Raw genomic sequence first — 24,694 nt, 5'->3', positions numbered from 1 at the left:
AGGAGTCATTATTTCCAAGATGCAGCAAATCAATATTTTTCCAACATGTTACTCCTAGCGAGATAATATCCATTGCCAAAACTCTGAAAAACAGTAAATCATGTGGTCACGAAGGATTGAATACTTTTATTTTAAAAAAGATTATCCATAATATCGCTGATCCTTTATGTCATATATTCAACATGTCGCTCACGACAGGAACTTTCCCCCAATCCTTCAAACTGGCAAAGGTAATACCAATTTTCAAAAAGGGTGATCGCAATCAATGTAACAATTATCGACCGATTTCAATATTGCCTTGTATGTCTAAGATTCTCGAACGGATAGTTTACAATCAATTATATGCTTTCTTACTTAAACATGATTTACTGCTTCCTACACAATATGGTTTTCGTAAGAATTACTCTACAGATTTGGCAATATTGGACATATATGATAAAATAACATCTGCCATCGCCAAAAAGCAATTTGTCGTAGGTGTCATGTTAGACCTGTCCAAGGCATTCGACACCCTTAATCATAAAATTCTACTCCATAAGCTCGAACAAAGTGGTGTAAGGGGAACGCCACTTGGATGGTTTAGTGATTATATTTCCAACCGGCAACAATATACTGAATTTGACAATCATAAATCCGATATCCTAAATCTGAAATGTGGCGTCCCACAAGGGTCTATACTCGGGCCTCTCTTATTCTTAGTTTATGTAAATGATATCTCACATGTTTCTCCCAATCTACAATATGTCTTGTTTGCTGACGACACAACCCTACTTTACGCTGATGAAAATCTGGATAATATTTTTTCTCTGTATAACACCGAACTCCCTAAATTATTAAATTGGCTTCGTTCTAATAAATTATCGCTCAATATCAGTAAGACCAATTATATAGTATTTCACAGTAAAAACAAACCAATCGTTGATAACCCAAATCATAACATTATTGCAAACAATACTATCTTAGAAAAGAAGTCAACAGTGAAGTTCCTAGGTATTTTACTTGACGAATGTCTTACATGGAACCCCCAGTTTGAAAACCTTAAACTTAATGTATCACGTACGCTTGGCATCATGTCTAAGCTTAAATTCTACCTTCCCACTAAGGCGATGATTTTATTGTACAACTCATTTATCTTGTCTTCATTGTCATATGGTATTATTGTCTGGGGAAATTGTTATTCCAAACATATAGATATGCTGTTCAAATTACAAAAGAGAGCTGTAAGGTTGTGTACAGGGTCTCATTATCTAGCCCACACCGACCCAATTTTTAAAGAGCTTGGATTACTAAAAGTTACGGATATAAATACCATCCAGACAGCACTTTTCATGTTTAGATTGAAAAATAAGATATTGCCTTCCCAATTCAATTCTATGTTCATATGTAATTACCAAATTCATTCGTATAACACAAGAGGCTCAGAAAATTACCATTTAATAAATCCGCGAACTTTGTTAACATCTAAATCAATAAGACACAGGGGCCCCGACGTCTGGCATTCACTTCCCACCGAGATCAAGCAATACTCGTTTTTATCGGCATTCAAAAGAAAATTAAAATACCACATTTTATCTACATATTAGTTGGAAGATAGGTCGATTTTGTTCATGTAAGGGGGGGGGGTGTTTAGGAGTTATCTGGGCAAGTTTCAGTTAAGTTTATTTATGCTTTATTTGTATGTTATTTTATCAAGTTATGTATATGTATTTCTGCAATCGTATTCTTTAATTGGGAATAACCCCTTTCAAGCTCCTTGTAGCTTTTTGGTTTTTCCCATATTTCTCCTATAAGTTTTTTTATAATCTCAAATTCATGTACCTGATTTCTATATATGTAATTCAATTATTAACGTTTTATATTTTGAATGTATATATTTTGTATTGTTTTTTATCATGAGAAATAAAATCAATCAATCAAAAAAAAAAAAAAATTAACAATGGCAATGATGGGCCTTACCTGAAAGTGAGAGCACAGCTGCAATACTACTACACATACACTGATATGAAGACTGGACTAGATGTTTGAATTCATCATTCTCTTCCTTCCTATCTCCATCTCCTCCCATCTTCACAGCAGACTGTCCAGCTCCTGCCAGGATCTGCAATGTCCTCAACCACAGATCACACATCTTCTCCATCAGCTCCACACTGATCCACATAGACAGTGTATTCTTGAAGGAGAAGCCATCTCTTCCTCCCCTATCGGCATCATTCCTCTGATCCACTCTGGGTGATTTCTTAGTAGAATGGGTCTTGGCGTTGATTGTGGTTGGGATGTCGGTAAGGTTTCTGACGTCCTCACCGTATCTGCAGCAGCTTCTTGACACGACTTCCAGGAGGGTTCTCGTCGCCTCCAGGACATGGTACAAGCTCTGCAGAAAACATGGGTATCATTTTAAAGAATTTAAATCAATTCTTCTAATTATACTTATGAATATTTAAGGCGAAAAATCAATAATTGTGTGTTTTTGCTTTAGCCCTGCGTTTCTTTTTAATAAAGAAGCATCCATGTCCATTTTACATATCAATTGACCACAGCTTTAGTTTTTCTCATGCAAAAACAGAGAACCTAATAATTGTGTTTTACTATATGGTTGAAGTTATTCAATTACTACAGTGAGTTGATGTTTTGGAAGTAGATGCAGTATTGAAATGAAAAATGAAAATCCATATTTTATTGTTCGAAATAGACATGAAATGAAATACTCCGAAAATTTGCTTTGCCCAATTAATCGTGGGCCTGGCAGCCGCTGTGCAGCGCCAGATCGACAAGAATCTATCCCTTTAATTGTTGAACGCCAAACAGGGTAGCAGCAACTCCCATCTTTTAACGTCTTTTGGTCTGACGCAGCCGGGGTTTGAACTCCCGACCTCCCGGTTCTGAGACGGACGCTCTACCAACTGAGCCAACACACCGGTTTGTAGCGATATTGTAGCAATATGGATGCTACTTTACAAACTTTGTATTACGTAATATTTTAATACTCTATACAGTCTTGATAAAAGAATGCAAATTACATGTAGTTTAAGCCATCATCTACTAAATTCTATCATTCCAATAGGCATTGTGCATGGATACCCTGGTTCAAGCAGTCAATTAACTTTCTTATCTACCTTGTTATCATTGGTATGTATCTGACACAGTGAATCTAATTTGTAGAGGACATCTCGTAGGGTGCCAGATTTCTCATACATTGGACAAAATGGAGTAACTTCAACAGGTTCTTCAGCAGCATCTCTGTATGAATTCAGTTGAATAGAGAGATTGGGAAAATGGTGGAATCAGGATATAATTTCTCAATTCATAAATGCAGACTTTTCCCCAATCTGTAATCAGTCAATCCTAAAATCATGATTTTGCTCTAAAAGAGATAGATACATCATTTCATGTATGGGTGTTAAATCAAGTCTGAATAAAAATTAGGGATATCCTATAAATCAATGGCTCTGAATAGCTCTCACAATTCAGATCTTTCCTCCACTCTCAGAGTGGTTGGAAGGTCAGCAAATGATACTCTGTGCTGAATGCTTCAGATGGTTTAGGCCTGTAAGAAATTAACTCAATTCTGTTGCATGTCAAATGCATCACACAAATGAATGGAACAACAAATAAATATAGCTCAAACATTAAAGCATTTCTGGCCATAATTTGCATGCAATAATGCTACCATTTATCTTTAAAAAGTATTATAGAATCAAGTAGAATGTACACTTTTGTACACATAGGTGTTTCCTATAGCCCCAAATAAGTTAAAACATAGGAATTCCTACTTTGTCTAAAAACTAGTGTTCCTGAGTGAGTAAGGGCATTTAAAAGAAAGAATTCCCACAATCAAACTTCCTTTATGAGGTGTTGTGGCCTATTTGAATTAATCTCCTGACTTTGAGTTATAATGTATGTGATTTCAATCTTGAGAATGGCAACAATGTTCTTTGGAGGATGTTCATCTTTGCTTGCCTTTCTCCCAAGATGGGAAGAATGTCTTATTTTCAAAACTATCAAATAACTTTAATTTCAATGATACCACAATGTCTGACACAAAAATATTTGAAAAAAAAACCTTTAAAACTGAAAGACCATTACCTAATGGTAGTGTGTCCAACAGATGACTTTCTCCTGGAAAGCTTGTTGGTTTTCTTTGATGTCTCTGGTACATCTTCACCACTGCTGGTATCAGTAAGGTCTATCACAATGTCCCCAGCGGTACTACCATGTGTTCCTCTGGTACTATCACTGGTCGAAGGTTTTGATCCAACAGGGTCAGACTGGGTGACGAACCCCTTAGGGAGTGTTGCATTCAGGTCTGAGCGGATGGCTAGCTCTAGGGGTAGAACCACACACTGGGGGAACACAAAGGTACATAGATTGCACATTAACTCTAGACATGCCAGACAAATTGCAGCTCTACTAAATTGAGGTGCAATATTTGGTGCCAATTGCCAACAGACGCATGTTAAAACCTAAATACGCATAAGTAGCCTCCCGTCAACTGTAATCTATATTTTCCTCGATAATAATTCTCTTAGAAAACACACAGGATGACTTTTAAGAGGGATCATTTGTCTATAGCGACTATTTCTCTGTTTCACCTGAATGAAAAGCATACTGCAGGAAACCAGTCCATTGCAACTACATGCCTAAAGTGGTAATTTCATGTCTACCTTGATTGGGAATTATACATATTTTGATGAATATGAATAACAATTTAAAGAATACAACTGATATGTCAAAGCCTGGATTTATGATTTTTTTCTTTAAAGAGGCCAGTGTTTTTAGGGGGGTCACATACCTGTCCATTCTGGAGCATGTGTGTTTGCTGTATTAGAGCCTGAGTGATGGTCTTCATTCTAGTCTCTCTCACAGACTCTAAAGACTCATAACCAGGAGGAATGTGACGTTGGATGTAGACTAGGAGGTGACACAGCGAAGTACTAAGGGATTCTGCAATGAAGACCATCGAGATAGGTTTGTCACAGAGGAGATTAGAACAAGGATTAACATCATTGGTCTTTGATGGTACATGGAACAAGTGGTGACACCAAGAGAGTGTTATATCAACATTTGTCAGATCTGACAAAATTCCTTTGGTTTGAGTGACAGAGAAGCATAGGTGCCTGACTGTTACTATGGTAACTGTTGGATATTACAGGCTTGATTTAACCTGGATGAGGGTCTACGACATTATTCCTAAAAACTGTTTCTTTTATATGCAAGGGAGCTTTGGTACAGTTTGAGATAATGTTTCATATTCCAGACGCAAACTTCTCAAAATATAACACGATATATCATCAGGTAATTGGTATCATTGTGAGTTTTTTTTTTAAAACAAGTACATCCATTGTTAGCAATGTGTATAGCATTTGCATTTATTTGAATGCCGGATAAAAGAGTATTGTTGATTAGATGCCTTGCTCACGGGCATAAGTGCCGTGGCCAGAAATCGAACCTCAGATACTAGGGTACTCACATGTCTAGTCAGGCACAGTAGACCACTTGACCACCGCACCTTCACGGTTATTGTAGAGAGTGGAAATGCAAAATCACCCCCCCCCCCCTGCAAGGAACATATACCACTAGATGATGATTGTGATCAAGAGGAACATAAAAGTCTTACCTGATTTGAAAGCATGCAGTCCATATTTGGGAATACTGGACGACAGCATTTCCATGACAATCTCTATGACTGAAGGTGGTATTGTATATCTGGGCTTTCTTTCGTTCTCAGCAAAAAGCTCCAGGAAACAAGCTGCTAGATTCTCTGCTAGTAAATCTACACCTCTGAAAATTAAAAACGAACATAAAGCAAAATTACACACATAAATCTCACCCAAAAAAAAGGGTAGTATAATATATTTTACATTCCCAACAAGATTAAAAAGTGTTGTATTCCTTCAGGTTTGATTTGATTTGATTTGATTTATTGTTTTCTTCTGCATCCATAACATTCGTATAATACATTTTTCATAACATAATAAACATAATATGCTAGCATTTTTGGCATGAATCATAAATAAAGAGTATCAAAAAGATAATTTCAGACAAAAATGATTAACTATATGATATTCACAATTTGCAGGAGAAGGATTGTCATCATAAGCAGATTGCTTGAAAAAAATGACAATCCCTAACTTATACTAATTGAATTAATTAATACATTTATAAAGCAGAATGGGCATACATTTTCAAATACGAAACATGAATTCATGCAATATTAAAGTATGAAGATGATAAAGCTGAGGGTGACGGTGATATGATGATGATGATGATGATGAAGGCCATGGAGATGATGGTGGTCATGATGAAGATATTGGTAATGACTAAATCGAAGGAGGAATAAATTCACGATAAAAAGGATATGACACAGAAATTTTACTTCAAATATTCTGATAATAACATAGATTTAACGTTTGCCTTAAATGAGTGAAGAGACAAAGATTGTTTTACAGGCTCTGGTAGAGAGTTCCACAAATCTGGACCATGGTGTCTTATGGATCTCTGCGCAATAAGCAATTTAGGGTTGATTAAATGGAAATTTGAAGAGTTACGGGTAGGGTAAGAATGAATAGATGTATTCAGAGTATAAAAACTGTGGAATGAAGGTGGGAGCATGTTATGTACGTACTTAAACATAAGTAGTAAACTTTGAAGAGTATTTATGTCAAATACTGTTAGAGTCTTTAGTTTATGGAATAATGGATTTGTGTGTGATAAATATTGGGAATCAGTACAGATTCGAATTGCTTTTTTCTGTAATAAGTATATTGTATTAATTTTAGTTTTTGCACATGTTGCCCAAACTATGTTGCAATATGATATATAAGGCAATATTAATGAATTGTAGAGTATGACAAGAGTTGTATGTGGAATAATGTTTTTCATTTTGTAAAGTATACCAACGTTTCTAGAAATACTAGTAGTTATACAACGTACATGTTCATTCCAATTTAAATTTTCATCTATTGTGACACCTAAGAACTTTGTTTCTCTTTTCCTTTTGAGAGGAGTATTGTCTATGTTTATATTGTAAGGAAATTCGTTATCATGTGAGTGTGTATGCTTGAAATATATAAAGTTTGTTTTATCTATATTGAGTGAAAGCTTATTACACTTAAACCACAAAGATAGTTTTGGTAATTCACGGTTAATTATATCTACTAAAGTTTCTAAGCTATTATGTGAACAAAAAATGTTGGTGTCATCTGCAAATAATACATATGATAATAAAGGTGTTACAGAAGTCAAATCATTGATATATATTAAAAAAAGCAAGGGGCCTAGGATTGATCCTTGTGGAACTCCGCATTGTATTAACTGAAAATCAGAAGGAATATTATTGTGAATTACATATTGTTTTCTATTGGACAAATAACTCTTAAACCAAGATAGTGTAATTCCGCGAATTCCACAATTTTCAAGTTTTTTAAGTAATATCTGGTGGTCAAGAGTGTCAAAGGCTTTGCTTAAGTCCATGAATACGCCTATGATATGTTCTTTTTTTGCCATTGCATTTGTAATTTTATCGTATATTTGTATTAACGCCTGATCAGTCGAATGTCCTTTCCTGAATCCATATTGGTTAGAATTTAGAAAATGAAAAGTATCTAGAAACTTATAAAGTCTATTGTAAATAATCTTCTCTAATATTTTGGAAATGCTGGGAAGAATAGAAATAGGCCTGTAATTTGTTATTTCATGCGGATTGTCTTTTTTTAAAACAGGATTTACCTTTGCAATTTTTAGGGAATCAGGACATATTCCGGTGCTAATCGACAGATTAAAAATATGACACAAAGGAGAGGCAATATAGTGTATGATCTGCTTAAGAAGGAAAGTACTAATTCTATCAATTCCCTGTGATTTGCTTGATTTGAGATTTTTTGTTATTTCAATTAATTCCTGAACATTTGTTGGGTTAAAGAATAAAGAAGTGTTAATGGGTGTGGGAAGAAATTTTCCAAAATTTTCATCAGTTCTGTCAAGTTTGTTTGCCAATGAGGGTCCTAAGTTAACAAAAAAGGAATTAAAGGTATCAGCTACATCTTCTGAATTTATCGCAACATCATGAGCTGTGAAATTATCTTTGGGTAATATTTTGGGTTTCTTGCCAATCAAATCATTTATAATCTCCCATGTTGCTTTCATGTTTGATTTGACTTTGTAAAGCTTTTCGGAATAAAATAATTTGCGAGAAGCTCGAATTGTATTGGTTAGTCTATTTCTATAAGTTTTGTATTTATTTTTGTTTTGAATAGAAGGGTTCTTTAAAAATGCCTTGTAAAGTTTATTTCGGGTACGTATGGATCTTAAAATTGCTTTAGAAATCCATGGCATTTTTGCCTTCTTTCTTTTGACCAGTGGTATCAGAGGAAAATTTTTCTCGTAAAATGTTTGCAATTTATTGTTAAAATTTGTGTATGCAATGTTTGAATTAAACTCATTAAATACATCCAACCATTCTTCAATAGCAAGATCCCTTTTAAACGATTCAATGTTATTTTGAGATTCTTTTCTATACATTGTCGATTTGAGTATATTTTCTTTTGGAATATCATTATCGCAAAATGAAAAAACCGGCAAATGATCCGATATATCAGATATTAACAATCCGCTGGTAATATCTCTGTTTAATATATTTGAAAAAATGTTGTCGATAAGTGTTGATGAATGGCTATCAATTCTGGTCGGTTTATCTATATGGGGATAATAGCCAAATGAATGCATTGTGTGTAGGAATAAATCATGTTCATTATTTTGGGATAACAGGTTGATGTTAAAATCACCCATTAAATATATTTGTTTTTCTTCTTTTCTAATAGTATGAAGGCACGTTTCAAGGTCTTCACAAAATAAATTTACTTTATCATGAGGAGGTCTGTAAATCAATCCAATAATTATATTTTTGCTTTTTGGCTTCGTGATTTCTATGAATAAAGTTTCACTCTGTTTTAATGATATTTCTTTCCTTACTTTGAATTGTAAATGTTCACTGATGTAAAATGCTACACCTCCTCCTCTTTGATCTTCCCGGTCACGCCTAATGAGATTATAGTTTTCCAAACTGAATATGTTAGGTGAAGTGTTGTGAAGCCATGTTTCCGTGACACCAATAATGGAAAATTTGAAATTGTTTAAAGTGAAAAGTAATGATTCCAATGACTCAAAATTTTTGTTCAAACTACGAGCATTAATATGAAGCAAACTGAATTTATGTTCCATGTCTCTAAATCTAGAAGTAAAATCTTCGGTTGAGTAATAGTTATTATCAGATGATATATTGTTTGTATTGAAAATAGAAAAAATGTCCATGTCATTACTCAGGAGGATAATTTGATATTACCAAAAACTTAAGATTATTGTTATGATATGTGATTTGTGTGTAAATTTTCTGTGTCATAACAGCAAGATGGTGGTAGTAATGGTGATGAGATGAAGAGAGGATGAAGTTTAAAAAAACTAATAAAGGATGAATGTGAAATCGAATTTGCTGTTGGTGATTATGATGATGATGATGATGATGAAAAAGATGACAATGATGACAATGATGATGGAGGTGATGATTGTAGAATTGAAATCCTACAACCTGAACCTGATAATGAATATTCATAATCGAAATGTAATGAACACTCTTATTTCTGAGTGTCTCAGCCATGATTTGTATGCGAAGGAACCTTTTAAACACAAAGTATCAGTGGCACTGAAATAATAAAGATACAAAATAAAGGTTTCGATCCTATCGAATAAAAATGTACATTTATATATATATTGATATAATTGGTCATCGACATCACGAAGTGTCTCAGAGGTCAGAGTCAATACAGAATCAAAGAATAATTTTAATTTGTTAATTTCTAATGAGATGTCAATTGTTGAATATCTCGTAAAATTTCTGTCTTTTATTTTTCTTGATCGATCACTTGTGTTGGTATTCAAAATAAAAATTAAATTCTAAAAGCTAGAAATTAAACACAAGTTTCTCAAAATTAGTTCATGACCTCTGAAAACATAAGGATGGTTCGTGAAAAGGATGATAAATTAGCACATAATGTCATGTACAACCAAAGGGTGGTGCCATAATGGATATACTGCATGCGTGCTGGTATAATCACATAATGCATGGTTGCATAGGGCCTATACACATGATGGCTGCATACAGGTTGATTCAGCAAAAGCTGGTGGATGTAAGAAAGGGAAAATTTCACAATGTCCAATAGATTTGCTACTATTGTCAATAAATGTCTGGACGATCAAATGATTATTATAAAAACTGCCCTGACTTGGCAACGGGTAATACATGGACAACGTGATGAGTTTATTCACCGATTAATAACAATGGAACACCCCGTCACGTCACATGGCCACCGAGATAGCAAGAAACATGTATAAAGGTACGGTCCAGTAAACCGCCATATAGGCACAGTTGATATTATCCGGGGACAAAGCAATGAGGTGTCCCTAAACTCACTCATATAGTGAATTGCAGCAATCAGGAAGTTGATTACATAATTTTTTTTTTTTGTATTTCCCTTCCCTTTGTTTATCGATTTTGTCTAATTTTTCACTTGAGGCGCCAAAAACAAGATAAAATAAAATGTAACAATTCGAGCCTTCCAATTTAGAGTTCACTTTTTCCGTAAAAGATTGATATCAGCTCACGGTGAATAAACTACATCCGCGTGTGCACCTTCACATTCTAGTTCTACAGCAATAAAAAAAAAAAAAACGAGATCTACGAAATACATCCACATGTCTTCATATTAGAGTCTCACAATATGTGATGAAATATGAAGTATACTAATGGTAGTCACTTCTTTAACAATTTCTGCAGAAATTTCGCATCTCCAGTATGAAAAAAAGAAAGATTCACATAGAGCTAGATTTAGCGTACACTTTCACAACTAGCTAAATGAATCTCATGATATATTGAAATTGAAATTTAATTGTGGTGTTTACAAAGACAATACAATATATTCAATATTTTCCTTCTAGATAATCTAGAAATTATCGCATTTAACTGAAGCTCTATAAAGACTTACAGGTAGTTGTTTTCCTTCGAACAAAACACAACCAAATATTTTCATATGTTGTTGATTGAATCTAATAATGTATATTGAAATATAATTTGTATATTGATGATAATCTTATATGTTTAATAAAAAATATCTGCAGAAAATGACAAATTTCAAATATTAGATCCACATAGAATTAGATATGTTTGGATAAAATATTACCTCATATCTTCACATTTGGCAAATGCATCTCACTGTATATATGGTTTGTATACTAATGATAGTTCAATGTTTAACAACTTTTGCATAAATTGTCGGATCACATATAAATAAAAGATTTAACTGGAGCTAGATATATTTGATACAAAGATGACATATTTATTTTTTAGTTATGATTGAAAAAAAGTGTCTACAGAGTCGTTACATTCCAAGTAAAAGATTGATAATGAATCGAATGTATTTTAATAAAATGCAACCGCGTGTAAACATTCACATCTATGAGTCTCACGATATATTGTCAAATTATTCAGATTTGGTTGTTTGCAAAAATAATTCATTTAATAATTTCCTCGAACAAAACACAATCAAATATTTTCAACTTTTGGCTGAATGGATCTGATAATATATAGTGAGATATGATTTATATACTAATGATAATCTTATGCTTTGATGACAATATCTGCAGTAATTGTCACATTTGAAACAGAAGTTCCACATTGAATTAGATGTATTTTAGGATTATATATATTTCACATTTAGTGAAGGATTTATATACTTATAATAGTCTTGTGTTTAACATCTGCATAAATCGTCACTATTTAAGTTAAAGATAGATCCAGACTCGGATGTATTTGAGCAAGCTATATACAACCGCGTGCAAATTCATATGTAGTTAGATGAAATACACACTGTATCTTCAATTCATTCAAATTGATTTGTTAACAAAATGTTTTTTCTCCATATTCTTCCATTATACAATCTATATGAATTGTGACATTTATAGTTTTTCTTTTCCCCAAACAACAAAACCACATAATATCTGCACATCTGGCTGAATGGATATCATAATAAGTGCATAGTAAGGTATGAAGATAATATTATGTTTAGCAATCTCTGTAGAAATTGACAGATTTCAAATAAAAGATTCATATTCTAGTACAAGTCCTCACATTTTGGCGAATGCATCTCACAATATATATTTTTTGTTTACTAATCATTGCAGAGATTTTTTTTTTTTTTTAATTTGCTTTAGGTGAAGGACTTATGAAGATTTGGATGTTGTTGTTTTGGTTTGTTTGGGGGATAAATTACAACCTTTACATTATAGCTGTATGAATATTAAAATGTGTTTCGTTTACTAAACGATTTGGAAACCATGTTTATGTCAAAATATGGATTATACACTACCAGGCCTATAAGAATTCGATATTACAGATATTTGGTAGAGACACTAACACAAGGTTAGCTTCTTGTAAGCAATTCAAACAGCATACACCTGTGTATAAAGTATGTAGGCCTATGACCGTGTTGGTGAGCTTTGATCCAACTAAGGCGTTTGATTTTTACATAGGATATGAGTTACTAGAATTTGAAGAACATTCCGGAAAAATTGTTTGTGCTGATCATTATATTATTATTTTAAGACAACTTTGCTCTAGTATTAGGGCAACAAGAATAATCGTGGGTTCTTACTCTTTTATTCTTGGTAACGCTTCCATTCTGTTGATTCTTTTGATTTGGTGTACAGGATAACTTTTGTGCCGGCAACAACTATTTTGGTTGAAAGGTTGTCTTCTTTCCTGAATTTGTACGCTTTTGCAGCCAGAATTCCTCTCTCAGCTTTCAACACTGGGGGTAAGTCGGTGCGAACACTGATTCTTGCTTTGCTGGGTTGCTCATTTCCTGGACGTTGTGGCCTCCTTTCAAATGCAGATAGCAACCGATTCCTTTGGGCCATGTAAACAAACTTGGCGATGATAGGCTCTGGTGCGTTGGTGTTGGTTGCTCTACGAGTTGATGGGAGACGGTGAGCATTGATCAAGGCTACGGACTGTGCTTCCTCGTCACTCAAACCAAGCGAAATAAATGCATCACGAAGAACATTCATAACATTTTCATTTTCTTTTCTTTCCAACCCATAAAACAAGAGATTTGATTTCCTTTGATATATTTCGGATAGTAGTAGCTTTTCCTTTAGAGAGTCGATCTCATCTTGTAACTTTTTTTCCAATTGAGGCAGTTTTTCTTTCTCCAGATTCAGCATTCGTACCGAATTATCTTCAGCAGCCGCTTCTAGATCCGATACTTTTTTCTTTATTGAAGACAGGTCTGTGTGAATGATATCAAGTTTAGCACATACCCGACTAGAGAACTCGGAGAATGATTTTTGAAGATCCGCGATCGATGCCTCCATAGCTGGCATGTTGTCGGCATTCATGTGCTTACGTGGCGCCGTTGGGTCTACCTGAAGTGGGCGTTGGCTCGATGCACTAGCACGCGCACTGGTATTGCGTTGATGTTGACCGGGTCTGGATTTACTTCTCAGATCGTATCCTTTCTTCATGAGGAGAAAATCCCCCAAAATATGTCAGATGATACACCGAATGTTATATTGATATAATAAACCGGTCTTTACCTCAAATAATGGTTCCTGACGATAAAAGTCATATTATGAAAATTTCATGACTAGAACTAAAAAATGGCGCTCCTACTCCATTCCGCTGCGCATGCGTAGTTCCCAGCTTCTCAAGAAAACAAAATTCCCTGATTTTTCCCTGATGAAGTTAAAATTCCCTGATAATTATTTATACCCAATTCCAGTGTCGCATGTTTTCTAAGTCGTTGCAGAGAATTACATGTATTTTCGGTATAAAAACAATAATGTAAAACTAATTAGTACCATGGCGACCGTAACCAGTCATTCGATGGGTGTTGTTTTGATTGCAACAAAATATAACAGAGTCTGACTGACTACCATGCTATTGACTTGGGCTGATCAAAATTATCAAATACCCTGATTTTTTCCCTGACTGGAAAAAAGTTAAATAATTTTCCCTGATCAGCTGGGAACCCTGTTCCTTCCAATAAGTTATACAAACATTTCACAAATTGTCAATGAATGAACCACACAAAAATGTCTATTCTTACAACCATTTTGTACATAAAAAAGCTATACCATGTAGGCATTGTTGGTATTCTCTACAAGATAACATTGGAAAACTTGATAAAGACCAAGAGAGAAAGGTAAGTGGTATTTATATCAGAGCAATCTTTATGGACAGGTTCTTTAATATATAATCAAGTGGAAATACTATTAAGCAGTACAACAATATCAATTTTTATAAATAATCATGAGAGTAATAAGAAAATAATAACATTGAACATAGTACACATATCCTTCAAAGGTAACATTATGGGTGGATACAGACTTATGGTCAGTACAGGGATGCCTGAAAGTTTTGCTCACTGGTCCTGAAAGGATGCCCAAACATGTTCAAGCCAAACACATGCCTTATGATAAAAGCCTGAAATGAGAAGCTGTCAGGGCATGAAATCTCACAAAAGCATTAAGATTGGCATCTCTGAATAAAGTAGCTTTGACACTTTTTTTTTCTGTACTTACTTATAATTCCTGAATAGATCATGTCCTGATTGCAAGCAGGTTAGAACACTGAACATGAGGTCCACTATATGGTCTATGGACTGCAGTGGGGGTGAGTCAACTTGGCGGATGAGCATTGCAAGGGTTTTCAAGGAAGCCTGGAACAAGAACAATTATGGTAAAAGGGGATGGAAAGAAGGCACAGGAGAGTGAGTATTGGTAGAGTAAATATAACATCAATCAAACTACTTAAAGAAACACTTAAATATTTGTTGATTATAGAGATTCAAGCAGCAGCAGTAAATACACATTGAGAAATTGCTCATTTATAGGAAGAATAAGTGCACCAAAAACACTGATTTCAACCACTCAAATTCATGGCCTGATCTGAGGTTGCAACATGCCACACAACTTCTGAACAAAAGATGCTTATCTTATCAGCATTTACTACGCTCAAATTTCCAAAACCTATCTGAGAATTATTGTTACAATTGAGTATTACTCAGAATCTCTGTAAATACAGGGAACATATCATCATGTACAGAATTGTAAAATTTAGCAAATCATGGTTTAAATTCAAGCTTCTATGTGATGGACATGATAAATGAAATATATTGATATGCTGTAGTGAGATGAGTGTGAAGTGATCAGGGGCTGGGGGGAAGGGGGGGGGGGAGGGTTGGTACAGCTTTGTGGCAGTTCTAGGTCACTCATTTATAAAGTAAGAACATGCTCTAAAAGAAATAGAATGAATGCGAACCTACCTGTTTGATTTCTAGCTGTCCAGTTTCAAGTTGCCATGCCAACGTCGTCCAGAGCAACAGCAAGTTATTTGATAGGAATGGTTCCACATCGGTAGACATCTCACATAGGATATCACTGCATACAGAGAAAAAAAGGGGTGGAATGAGAGGTTTAGCCATGGAAGTATACAGTTGTGCCCAAAAGTATGTGAACCTCACCACAAAATGCACTCCTTCATGCTCAGTGCTATTAAGGGGGAACAACAAAACTACAATGTTCAGCAAGCCCAGAGAAACAAACTTTATTAAATGTGAAATATTGTATAATCTGACTTCACAATTAGATATCTAAAACCTGGAAGAACTTGAACACAATAAAAATGTTCATTTTCTGGTAGGGTTCACTAACTTTTGAGCACCACTGTATACATGTACGTGAAACAACTCTCTATAAGTAGACATTGATTTATCAGCGTCTAGGAATAATAAGTTTGGAGTAGGGTCCTGTGTCTGTGCACCTATACTTGTTCTAAAACCTAACATGAATTCCTTTAATACGCCACAAAAGCTTCATTCGATATGTTTCTCTATTTTGAAGAGCAGGTGTGCAAAACCAACATGAAAAACTAGAGCAAGTAATATGAAATTCTCATGAGAGAAGGTGACCGTACCATTTTTAGATTGAAAAGAAAATGTGCCAAAATAAGACTGCATTTTGAGCTATGTACTTGAAATGACTGAAATAAACATTTTCTCACTATCCTTGCTTGTATTTTTGAATGAAAATACGTCTCTGTATTGTTTGATCAAAATCATACAAATATGGAAATGCAGATTTGATACACCTAGCCATATTGACAATCAAAGACACAGAGATATACTAACAGACCTGCCAACCTCTGGGAATGAAAAACTGTATTCTGTGATTTTTCCCCCCCAAAAATGTATTTCATAATAAAATGCTTGGCGCACTCGCTCATCGTGGCGCTCAAGCTGCATGCAAGCTAAAATGCGCACTGCTCTTGCAGATGAAAAAAAAAAACATTAAAACATGTGTATATCGTCACCCTGGTTTTAACAAAATGATTGAAAAAAAAAAACAAGTTACCTGAAATTACATTGATCTAATAACCATATCTGGGTACGTTTTATGAAATAGAGACATATAGAGATTATTTTTCTCCATAAATTACGATTTAGTAAAAAAAATATATATATATATATTTTTTTTTTTTTTACAAAAAACATATTTTTCAAAGAAAAAACGTACTAAATACGGCTAAAACGTACTGGTTGGCAGGTCTGTACTAATCCTTGCAATCTTAGTAAAATTCAATCAGGAGAATACCCCCATTGACTGCCAGAAACAGTTCTCTTTTTGTACTCACCAGACTGCTACTTGAAGAAGATAGCAATTGCTGACATGGCTAATCTCAATGTGCCGGGGATGAGAAGAAATGATTTTAAACTCAGGATGTTCCTGAAAGCAGATTCATAAAAGAAGTGTGATTGTCTGTTGTATGCACCTGTAATCTAGCTGATGGTTGACATTAGAAACTGATTCAGCTAAAACAGAGATTGTGGAGCGTTGTGGCCCAGTGGATTAGTCTCCAGACTTTGAAACAGAGGGTCATGGGTTCAATCCCAGCCATTGCGTAATTTCCTTCAGCAAGGAATTCATCCACTGTGTGCTGCACTCGACCCAGGTGACGTAAATGGGTACTGGCAGGAAGTAATTCCTCAAAAAGCTGTGTGCGCCTTAATTGGTTGCCAAGCTTGGCCGGGGTAAAAATAATAGCAGGGCCTTTTTTTTTAAGTGCCATGAGCACCGAAAGGTGGACCTGTGCACTACATACGTAGCCACCATTATTTTTATTATTATTATTATAAGACTATGTCAGTTAGTGACAGGTTGGTTGTGTACAAAAATCTCTCACCCGAGATAGTACAAAGGACGACATATCTTTACACAAATACTCTACAAAAAGTGATGCAAGAATGTTGACTATGTGGTTCATAGAATAATAATTGATGAAACACAAAAATAGTAGCATCACTGTGACAGTGCATCAAACTTTTTAATCCTGGCTTATTGATGATTTAAGTCACAAATATGACCTTTTTTGTCAATCATACAACAAGATTCTTACTGTGAATTTATAAATAAATTTATATATTATCCTATATCATACCTCAATATTATCTGAGCTGCTGACATCCACAGTAAAGTGTTGAACTTGAAACGGTGGGTCAGGGAAGTCATCATCTTCATCACTAAACTTCTCATGGTTGATCTGCATTAATTCTAGAATGAAATAAAATCCACAAAACAATACCCATTACAATCACTTCTTTTTCAACATAATCACTGTCCATCAGGGACATTCAAGAATTTCAACTTACATGGACATAAGGATCCCCATATCGTATCTACAAATCTGAAAATACCATTAATGTGAATAATACAGCTAAATATTTCAAGTTTTCCTTTTCTTATGAAGTACATTAGTAAAATATCTGAATGGTTAATATGTTCCATTAATAAATGTTCCATTTGTATAGCGCAGCTACTATAATTGCATATACTCTACTGCGCTTGATACTTGGTATCATATTATTACCCCGGCTGTAGCTGAGCCGCCATATAGGCGCTATTAAAAGCATTCAAGGGATAAATCCTACCGGGTACCCATTCACCTCCCCTGGGTCGAGTGCAGCACAGTGTGGGTAAATTTTTTGCTGAAGGAAAACACAACATAGCTGGGATTCGAACCCACATCCCTCTGATTGAAAGACAAGCGTCGTAACCACTAGACCACGAACAGGAATCAAAATGATTATTTTTTCAAATCCCTAGAATACTCTAGAAAACATACGTTGTTAACCAGCCATAACCAGCCACCTTGTCCCCACTGCAGCAAAGTATATCAATACTTGCAGAATGTAATGTGCTTTTCCCATGATAGCTCTGCCCTGTGTCAGAAGACAAATATGAATTACACAAATATCTTCTAAGTCAATTAAATGGCACAATTACAGTAGCTTATGAAACGGGGCACTTACCTGCTAATAGCCAGGCTAGATCATTGAAGAAGCGATAAAAGGTGTTGATTTCTTTGAACTTGATAAGATGGAGCAATGAGACGACAATCTGTGATGTTTGTTGATGTATAGATTGGCAAGCATGCTCACTCAATAACTGCAGAAGATGACACAGAAGCCACCTATTCAACGCTTCAAGAGAGAGAAAGAAAGGCTTCTTTAAAAGTACAACAAAAACCCAATAAATAGCCTAAGGGTGAAAATACCTATGACAAATGTAATGCAATATATAATCTATATCAAATCTATACATACAATTAATATTCTACAGGCTTTAATTGAGAAAATGATATTGAGAGGGTGCTAAATCTGATTAAGGATCAAATTCGAATGTTCACCCAAGATTCAGTACATTAATATAATTGATAACAATAGCAACAACAACAATAAGAATAAACAACAACAACAATAATAATAATAACAATATTCTAAATACTCATATAGGACACTTTCCAATTTAATTAGATGATCAAGGTGCTTCCTAGCAAATTAACAGCAACAGCAGCAAATAAAAACAAAATCAGGTTCAAAACTTTAACAACAAATGAATAAATGTAACTGCAACTACTCTTTTGCAAGCTAGTATAAGAGTCATTTTCCAATACAATATATGACATTTTTGTACACAATGTCATATAGGCTTCATAAAGATTAAGCTTACTCTCAGCTACATAGAAGTCTGAGGGTCCAGTCCTTATAGAGTTTTTGCTGCCAGAGCTGTTGGTGCCTTCAGGCTCTTGTGGAGGGTCAGAACCAACAAAGATCAGAGGCTTCTCGTTCACACATAACTGAATGAAATTCAATGGTACCTCACAATGCCGGCTTGAGTTAGCAGAAGAATTTCCAGCAAGTTCATTGCAGACTAGAGAAACAAATTGCAGAGTCATAAAAGAAATATGAAGTACAATATTTTCAAAAGATTGATATTCATCAATATGTATATGTATATTTGCTAATGTATACTAGCATAATCTATCAGGTTGGTAAAATAAGAATAGTCTTTGGAATTTACAGATAGCAAAAGGAGAAGGGGAACCTCGGGTTTACATTAGTAGAATGGAGCATAACAATCATTCCTCCATATTCCCATTAGGCATCTCACTCAAGAAAGACTCCGCTTAGGCAAGAAACTAGTAGGATAATTACTTCTCTGACACAAACATATTTTCTGTAATTCATTCAAGCTTTTTTCTGGTAACTATTTGCGTATACGAAATGGAAATTCAATTGCTCAATTCAATCATAGCGATGGGGATATTATTACAACCCGATATAAATTTGATAAGAATATGTGCATAAAAGAAGGCGAGTACAAGTGTCTATCATCTTCGAAGATGAAAAATTGTATTTGCACTGATAAAATACAGAACTATTTGTCATGAGTTTCACTGCATCAACTCTGATGCAAAAGAAATGAAAAACAAATTTGAAAAAATAATATTGATGCAAAAGTCATCCATATATTACCTTCATCAAGATTGGAGAGAAAATCTGAAGTAAAACGGCAAATGGTCTTTCTGTATATCTTAATCAGCCTATACCGCTGCTGGGATGAAGATCTATTACATGAGGAAGCGCCAAAATATTCATTTTTTTTATTCAGGATTAGAATTAAGTTTGTGTGTTTATTGGATCACAGAGCATTATTCGACTTGGCAATTTAAAATATAACTCTCCTGTATACCAGGATATTGCTAAATTGACTGTATTGGCTAAAGAGACAACATAAATGTTTGGACTTGTTAAAAAGTAAAAAATTGCACCAAAGTAAATATATCTTTAATTTTCCATCATTTACAGTCAGTCGGCAAGCCCCTGTGTTAATGAGCAAATGAGCAAGATTTATCCAAGTCCTCTCTTGGCTGAATTCATGTCCCTGCAAAATCTTGTGAATTGTGAGACTTTCTTTCTCAGAGAATTTAACCACTTTCTCCTTGAGTAATATTGATTATTTTTGTACCATGGGCAAGAGTAAATGTTACTCTTTTACATTGGTTATTTCTTTTTAATGAAATATTTTGATAAATAAGTGAATTTTTTACCTGAAAAGATGCATCAAACAGAATTTTCTTCCGCTGTTTTCACTTGCAAATTGTGCAACATTTTGTGTTTTTGGCACCAACATTATTTATATCATCAGAAAGCTCAATTTCTATACTTTCTTACAATGTCACTCTTGATATGTGGCATCTTTTAGATGGGTCAGCAGCCAGCTTTTTCCATCAAGATGCAAGACGAGATTTCTGAAATTTCTGAGTAACATAAAATCCAGAGTTCTGATTGGCTGAATAATGTTTTCAACACAACAGGCGCGGGTAATTCGAAGAGATGACCACATGGCGAGTGTGATCTTGCAGAGGCCCAGTGAGGGGAACATTGGAATTTGCGTGGGTGTGTGGTCTCTATGACCAATCAGAGCGCAGTATTCTTGTTTTTGACCTGCTAAATGTACTTGGCCTATGAAAAGCTGGCTGCTGACCCATCTAAAATACATCTTCTTATAAAAATGATATCATATTAAAGCTTAGATATTCAGCTTTATCATGATCTAAAAATCATTTGTGCTCAAACAGAAATTAAGTGTGAAAACAACAACTTTTGTTGCATGAAAAAATTATTTTGTTTCATGTTTTAGATCAAAATTTTTCTCTATATTACAACATCCTTTTAAAAATCCAAACACATGACCTGAAAGAATGATTCTTTTTCTTTACAAAGATACCAAAAACATAAAATTTTTTCAATATTTAGAGCAGCAATGGCCGAATAAAAAGAGGCGTTTTGGTTCGCACCAAGCTCATTAACTATGCAAAAACCCTCTAGTCATGAATACCACTTGGATAAAAGAAGCTACTTTTTCAGGGCTTGCCGACTGACTGATTAGCACTTGTCTAAGAGCAGAAATCAAATCTTTAGAAATGTAACACTTCTTGTTAAAATTCAGAAACAGACTGCCAAATGACTATTTGCAAATTGGTGCCTTTTTTCAACTTTTTTTACTCACTCCTTTATAAAATGCATATGAGAAACATCAAATAAGTATAACACAGCAGAATTTTACATGTAGCTTTGGAAATGTGAGTCATTCATTACTCATTATTATCATATTATTTTCATCATCATCATCAGCATTATTATGGTAAAACAGCAATAATTTTCATTTTTTCTTGGAATGTACTGTACAGCCCATATTTCATATGGGTTGTCCAAGACATTATACTTATGATAGGTTGAGAAATTGATGACTACCATACTTTTCGGAATATAAACCGCAGCCGTGTATTAACCGCACCCCCAAAATCGAGAGACTAAAAAAATAACAAATTTAAAAAATCGGCAAACCAAATTTGATATTACTAAAAAAATAACAAATTTTAAAAATCGGCAAACCAAATTTGATATTATTTTCAAAATAATATCAAATTTGGTTTGCCGATTTTTTAAATTTTTTATTTTTTTATTTTGGGTTAGCCAATTTCAATATAAATCTATGAAAGATCAAAAGATATCTTAATAATTTTTGTATTTTAAAAAATGGTTACTCCATTCTTTAACTTTATTTTTCAAAGAATGTAAATTATTTCTTTGTAGAATAAAGAAAAAAAGACCATGAAATAGCAGTATTGTATATCAAACTTATAGATTAAAAGGGAAAAAGAACAAAAAATGTTGAGAGAAACTGAGGGAAAAAATGAAGAATAGAGGACATTATTTATTGCCTGCTTTCTAACCGATTACGATTACAAGTTTTCATTACAAAACAACCAGGGTTTTTTTAAGGAAAAGGAGACCATAAAATGGCATTTTTTAATATCAAAATTATGGTATAAAAAGGGATATTTTTTAAAATATTGAGAGAAAGAATGAAGGACATTATTTATTGCCTTTTTAAATAACCGATTACGATTACGATCGATTATGATTACATGCCTACTGAAGAGCATTTTCCATGCATTTTTAGCTGAAAAAAAAGTTTTTATCACAAAACAATCAGGTTTTTCTTAGGAAAACATTATCAAATTGATAGTAATTAAATAAATAATATAAAACAACCTTTACAAAGAAGATTTTTCAAAGAAAACTTCGCAAAATATACTCTCCAATCTTAGTAACCAACAAATAATTATACATTAAATATTGTATATAATTCTTGGTTTCTTGCTAACTCTAACTACCGAAGAAACATTTTACTTATGAAATTTTGTTGTTTCTTTGGATAAACCGCACCCAATTTTTCAAGATTAAAAGCGGGAAAAAAGGTGTTGTTTATACACCGGAAAATATGGTAGACTCTGAGATTTTGAGTCCCATTTACCAGTGTTGTCACTACAGGGATGTATTTTCACACAAAGAAAATGTCCTGATATTGATAATGTCTAAAACTTAACTCGTTTTTGTTCCCCTAACTACTTGTGGAAAAACCTCGTGTGACTATTCCTACCATCATTACAATGTGCTTGGTGACATCAATGTTAGCATAAACTTACACTTGCATGCTACCGAGTTGGCTGATTTCTTTCTTCAAATCTTCTAGAACAGGATGAGCCACTCCATCCTGTTGCACAGAACTAGCCATCTTTCTTCACATTATCTGAAACAAGAGGGACAAAGTTTAAAATAATAATTCTTTTTTATCTTAAATACCTGATGATGGAAACCATACATGTACCTGTCAGCGTAGGAAATGCATGAGGGCGATGTGAGATTTTGCCCTCATGACATCCCAAGTTGCCCCTAAAATCCCCCAAATTGAATGCTTTGGGGCACCCAAGGGTTCATTACATGCCGCCACGCACAGAAAAATCAAGCCATAGAAGTCGTGTGTTGTGGACCCATGAAGTGAGATCCCAGCACGCGCGACCCACTAGTTAGAAATCCACTGCCAAACGCGGTTCGTGGTGCGAGGTTAGTATACTAATACTTCTTCTTCACTTCTTCAAGCTACACTGCCTCCTTCAATCCTGAAGATTCTTGCAGTATTGTAGTACCGGGGACCGGCAGGTGCAATACACCGGGTGAACACCCTACTCTTTGACGAATAGTGTATTGGTTTTAACGTGCATAGGTTGTGACTCTCCTATACACGGGACCAACATTTGCGTCCTTTCCGATGGACGGAGTGTTTTCCAACTGCATTCACACCCGCACTGAACACAGCGGTGAGGCACGTTAACACACAACGCTAGCATCAGTTTTTTTTGTTAGACGTCTTCCGGCATGCTGCGGGACTCGAACCCACGCACGTTGAGATCTACGATCTTTTCCGGAACAGGCGCTCTAACCGACTGAGCTACACTGCCTCCCTAACCTCGCAATACGTGTGAGTGGCTTTGGGGCAACCATCCTCAAAGATATCCATCAAAGATATACCACAAACATTCAAGATGGACTTTCAAGAAGTTTAGAACCGATTTTCTACATACAGCAGAGTAATGAGAAATGCTTTCACAGCATAACTACTAATACTTGTTGCACAAAAATGTAACTCTTAAAATGAAAGAAAATGCTCCTTTAGGCTTTAACTTAAGTTTAAATTAGCAATCCCCACAATGTTGGGAAAGAAATTATATTATTGTATTTCCTACCCTGATAACTGTGATCCCCAACTCTTCAATAAGCCTAGTTTATAACGTTAGACATGTTAGATAGAGGTCTAGGACTAGGAGTAGGAAAAGGAAAAAGAATATCAAGATGTCTGTATTTTGACTTTTTTCTTTTGTTTTGTCAGTGTTTGTAAAATTGTAGGACTATTAGTAACCAGTTTACTTTTTTCGTTTTTAGAAATGTCCGTGCTGTATGACCTGTAGATCTATTTGTATAAATTGATTCATAACAAGAGCAAGTAGGCATTCACATCATTGACTTGCTGGTCAAATTTGTTGAAAAATATAAGTACAGCTATGCGGCGGCATGTAAATCTAACCTTGACTGAGTGGGCCGTGCCCGTGGGCGCTCTCTCTCTCTCTCTCTCTGTTGTGTTAAACTGGACATGAATTTGACAAGATGGGACTACCAAAAAAGGCACCGCAAAACTAGGATAAGATTATTAGATTTTCCAATCTCCGTGTCACCTATTCTTCTAAATTCTATCTACTTATCTATCATTTTCTCTTTTATCATCAATTCAAAGCGATTTGTAAAACTTCGTATTCTTACACTTTTTCTCTCTGAAAATCCCAAACTTCTTCTTGCATTTTTACCGCTCTTTACGTTGAATCTTGCGACAATACAGTGTCGCCGAA

General features: G+C 34.6%; 1 protein-coding gene across 1 annotated transcript in view; it reads right to left on the bottom strand.

The window, feature by feature from the left end:
* Window positions 1-24,694, bottom strand: part of LOC129260973 (serine/threonine-protein kinase ATR-like) — a 71,731-nt gene extending 47,037 nt beyond the window's left edge. Inside the window, exons 1-14 of the mRNA XM_054898992.2 lie at window positions 24,609-24,694; window positions 22,940-23,043; window positions 19,920-20,011; window positions 19,114-19,314; window positions 18,414-18,584; window positions 17,543-17,655; window positions 16,739-16,830; window positions 15,372-15,486; window positions 14,629-14,765; window positions 5,615-5,778; window positions 4,790-4,941; window positions 4,084-4,340; window positions 3,114-3,237; window positions 1,957-2,371 (exon numbers count right to left, since the gene is read on the bottom strand). Of these exons, the coding sequence (XP_054754967.2) occupies window positions 1,957-2,371; window positions 3,114-3,237; window positions 4,084-4,340; window positions 4,790-4,941; window positions 5,615-5,778; window positions 14,629-14,765; window positions 15,372-15,486; window positions 16,739-16,830; window positions 17,543-17,655; window positions 18,414-18,584; window positions 19,114-19,314; window positions 19,920-20,011; window positions 22,940-23,028 (2,122 nt within the window). The 5' untranslated portion in view covers window positions 23,029-23,043; window positions 24,609-24,694. The remainder of the gene's footprint in view (window positions 1-1,956; window positions 2,372-3,113; window positions 3,238-4,083; window positions 4,341-4,789; window positions 4,942-5,614; window positions 5,779-14,628; window positions 14,766-15,371; window positions 15,487-16,738; window positions 16,831-17,542; window positions 17,656-18,413; window positions 18,585-19,113; window positions 19,315-19,919; window positions 20,012-22,939; window positions 23,044-24,608) is intronic.

The sequence above is a fragment of the Lytechinus pictus genome, unplaced genomic scaffold (assembly GCF_037042905.1).
Source record: "Lytechinus pictus isolate F3 Inbred unplaced genomic scaffold, Lp3.0 scaffold_19, whole genome shotgun sequence".
NCBI lineage: Eukaryota > Metazoa > Echinodermata > Echinoidea > Temnopleuroida > Toxopneustidae > Lytechinus > Lytechinus pictus.
Note: the sequence above shows the minus strand (reverse complement) of the source record. Positions and strands in the feature narration are given on the sequence as shown.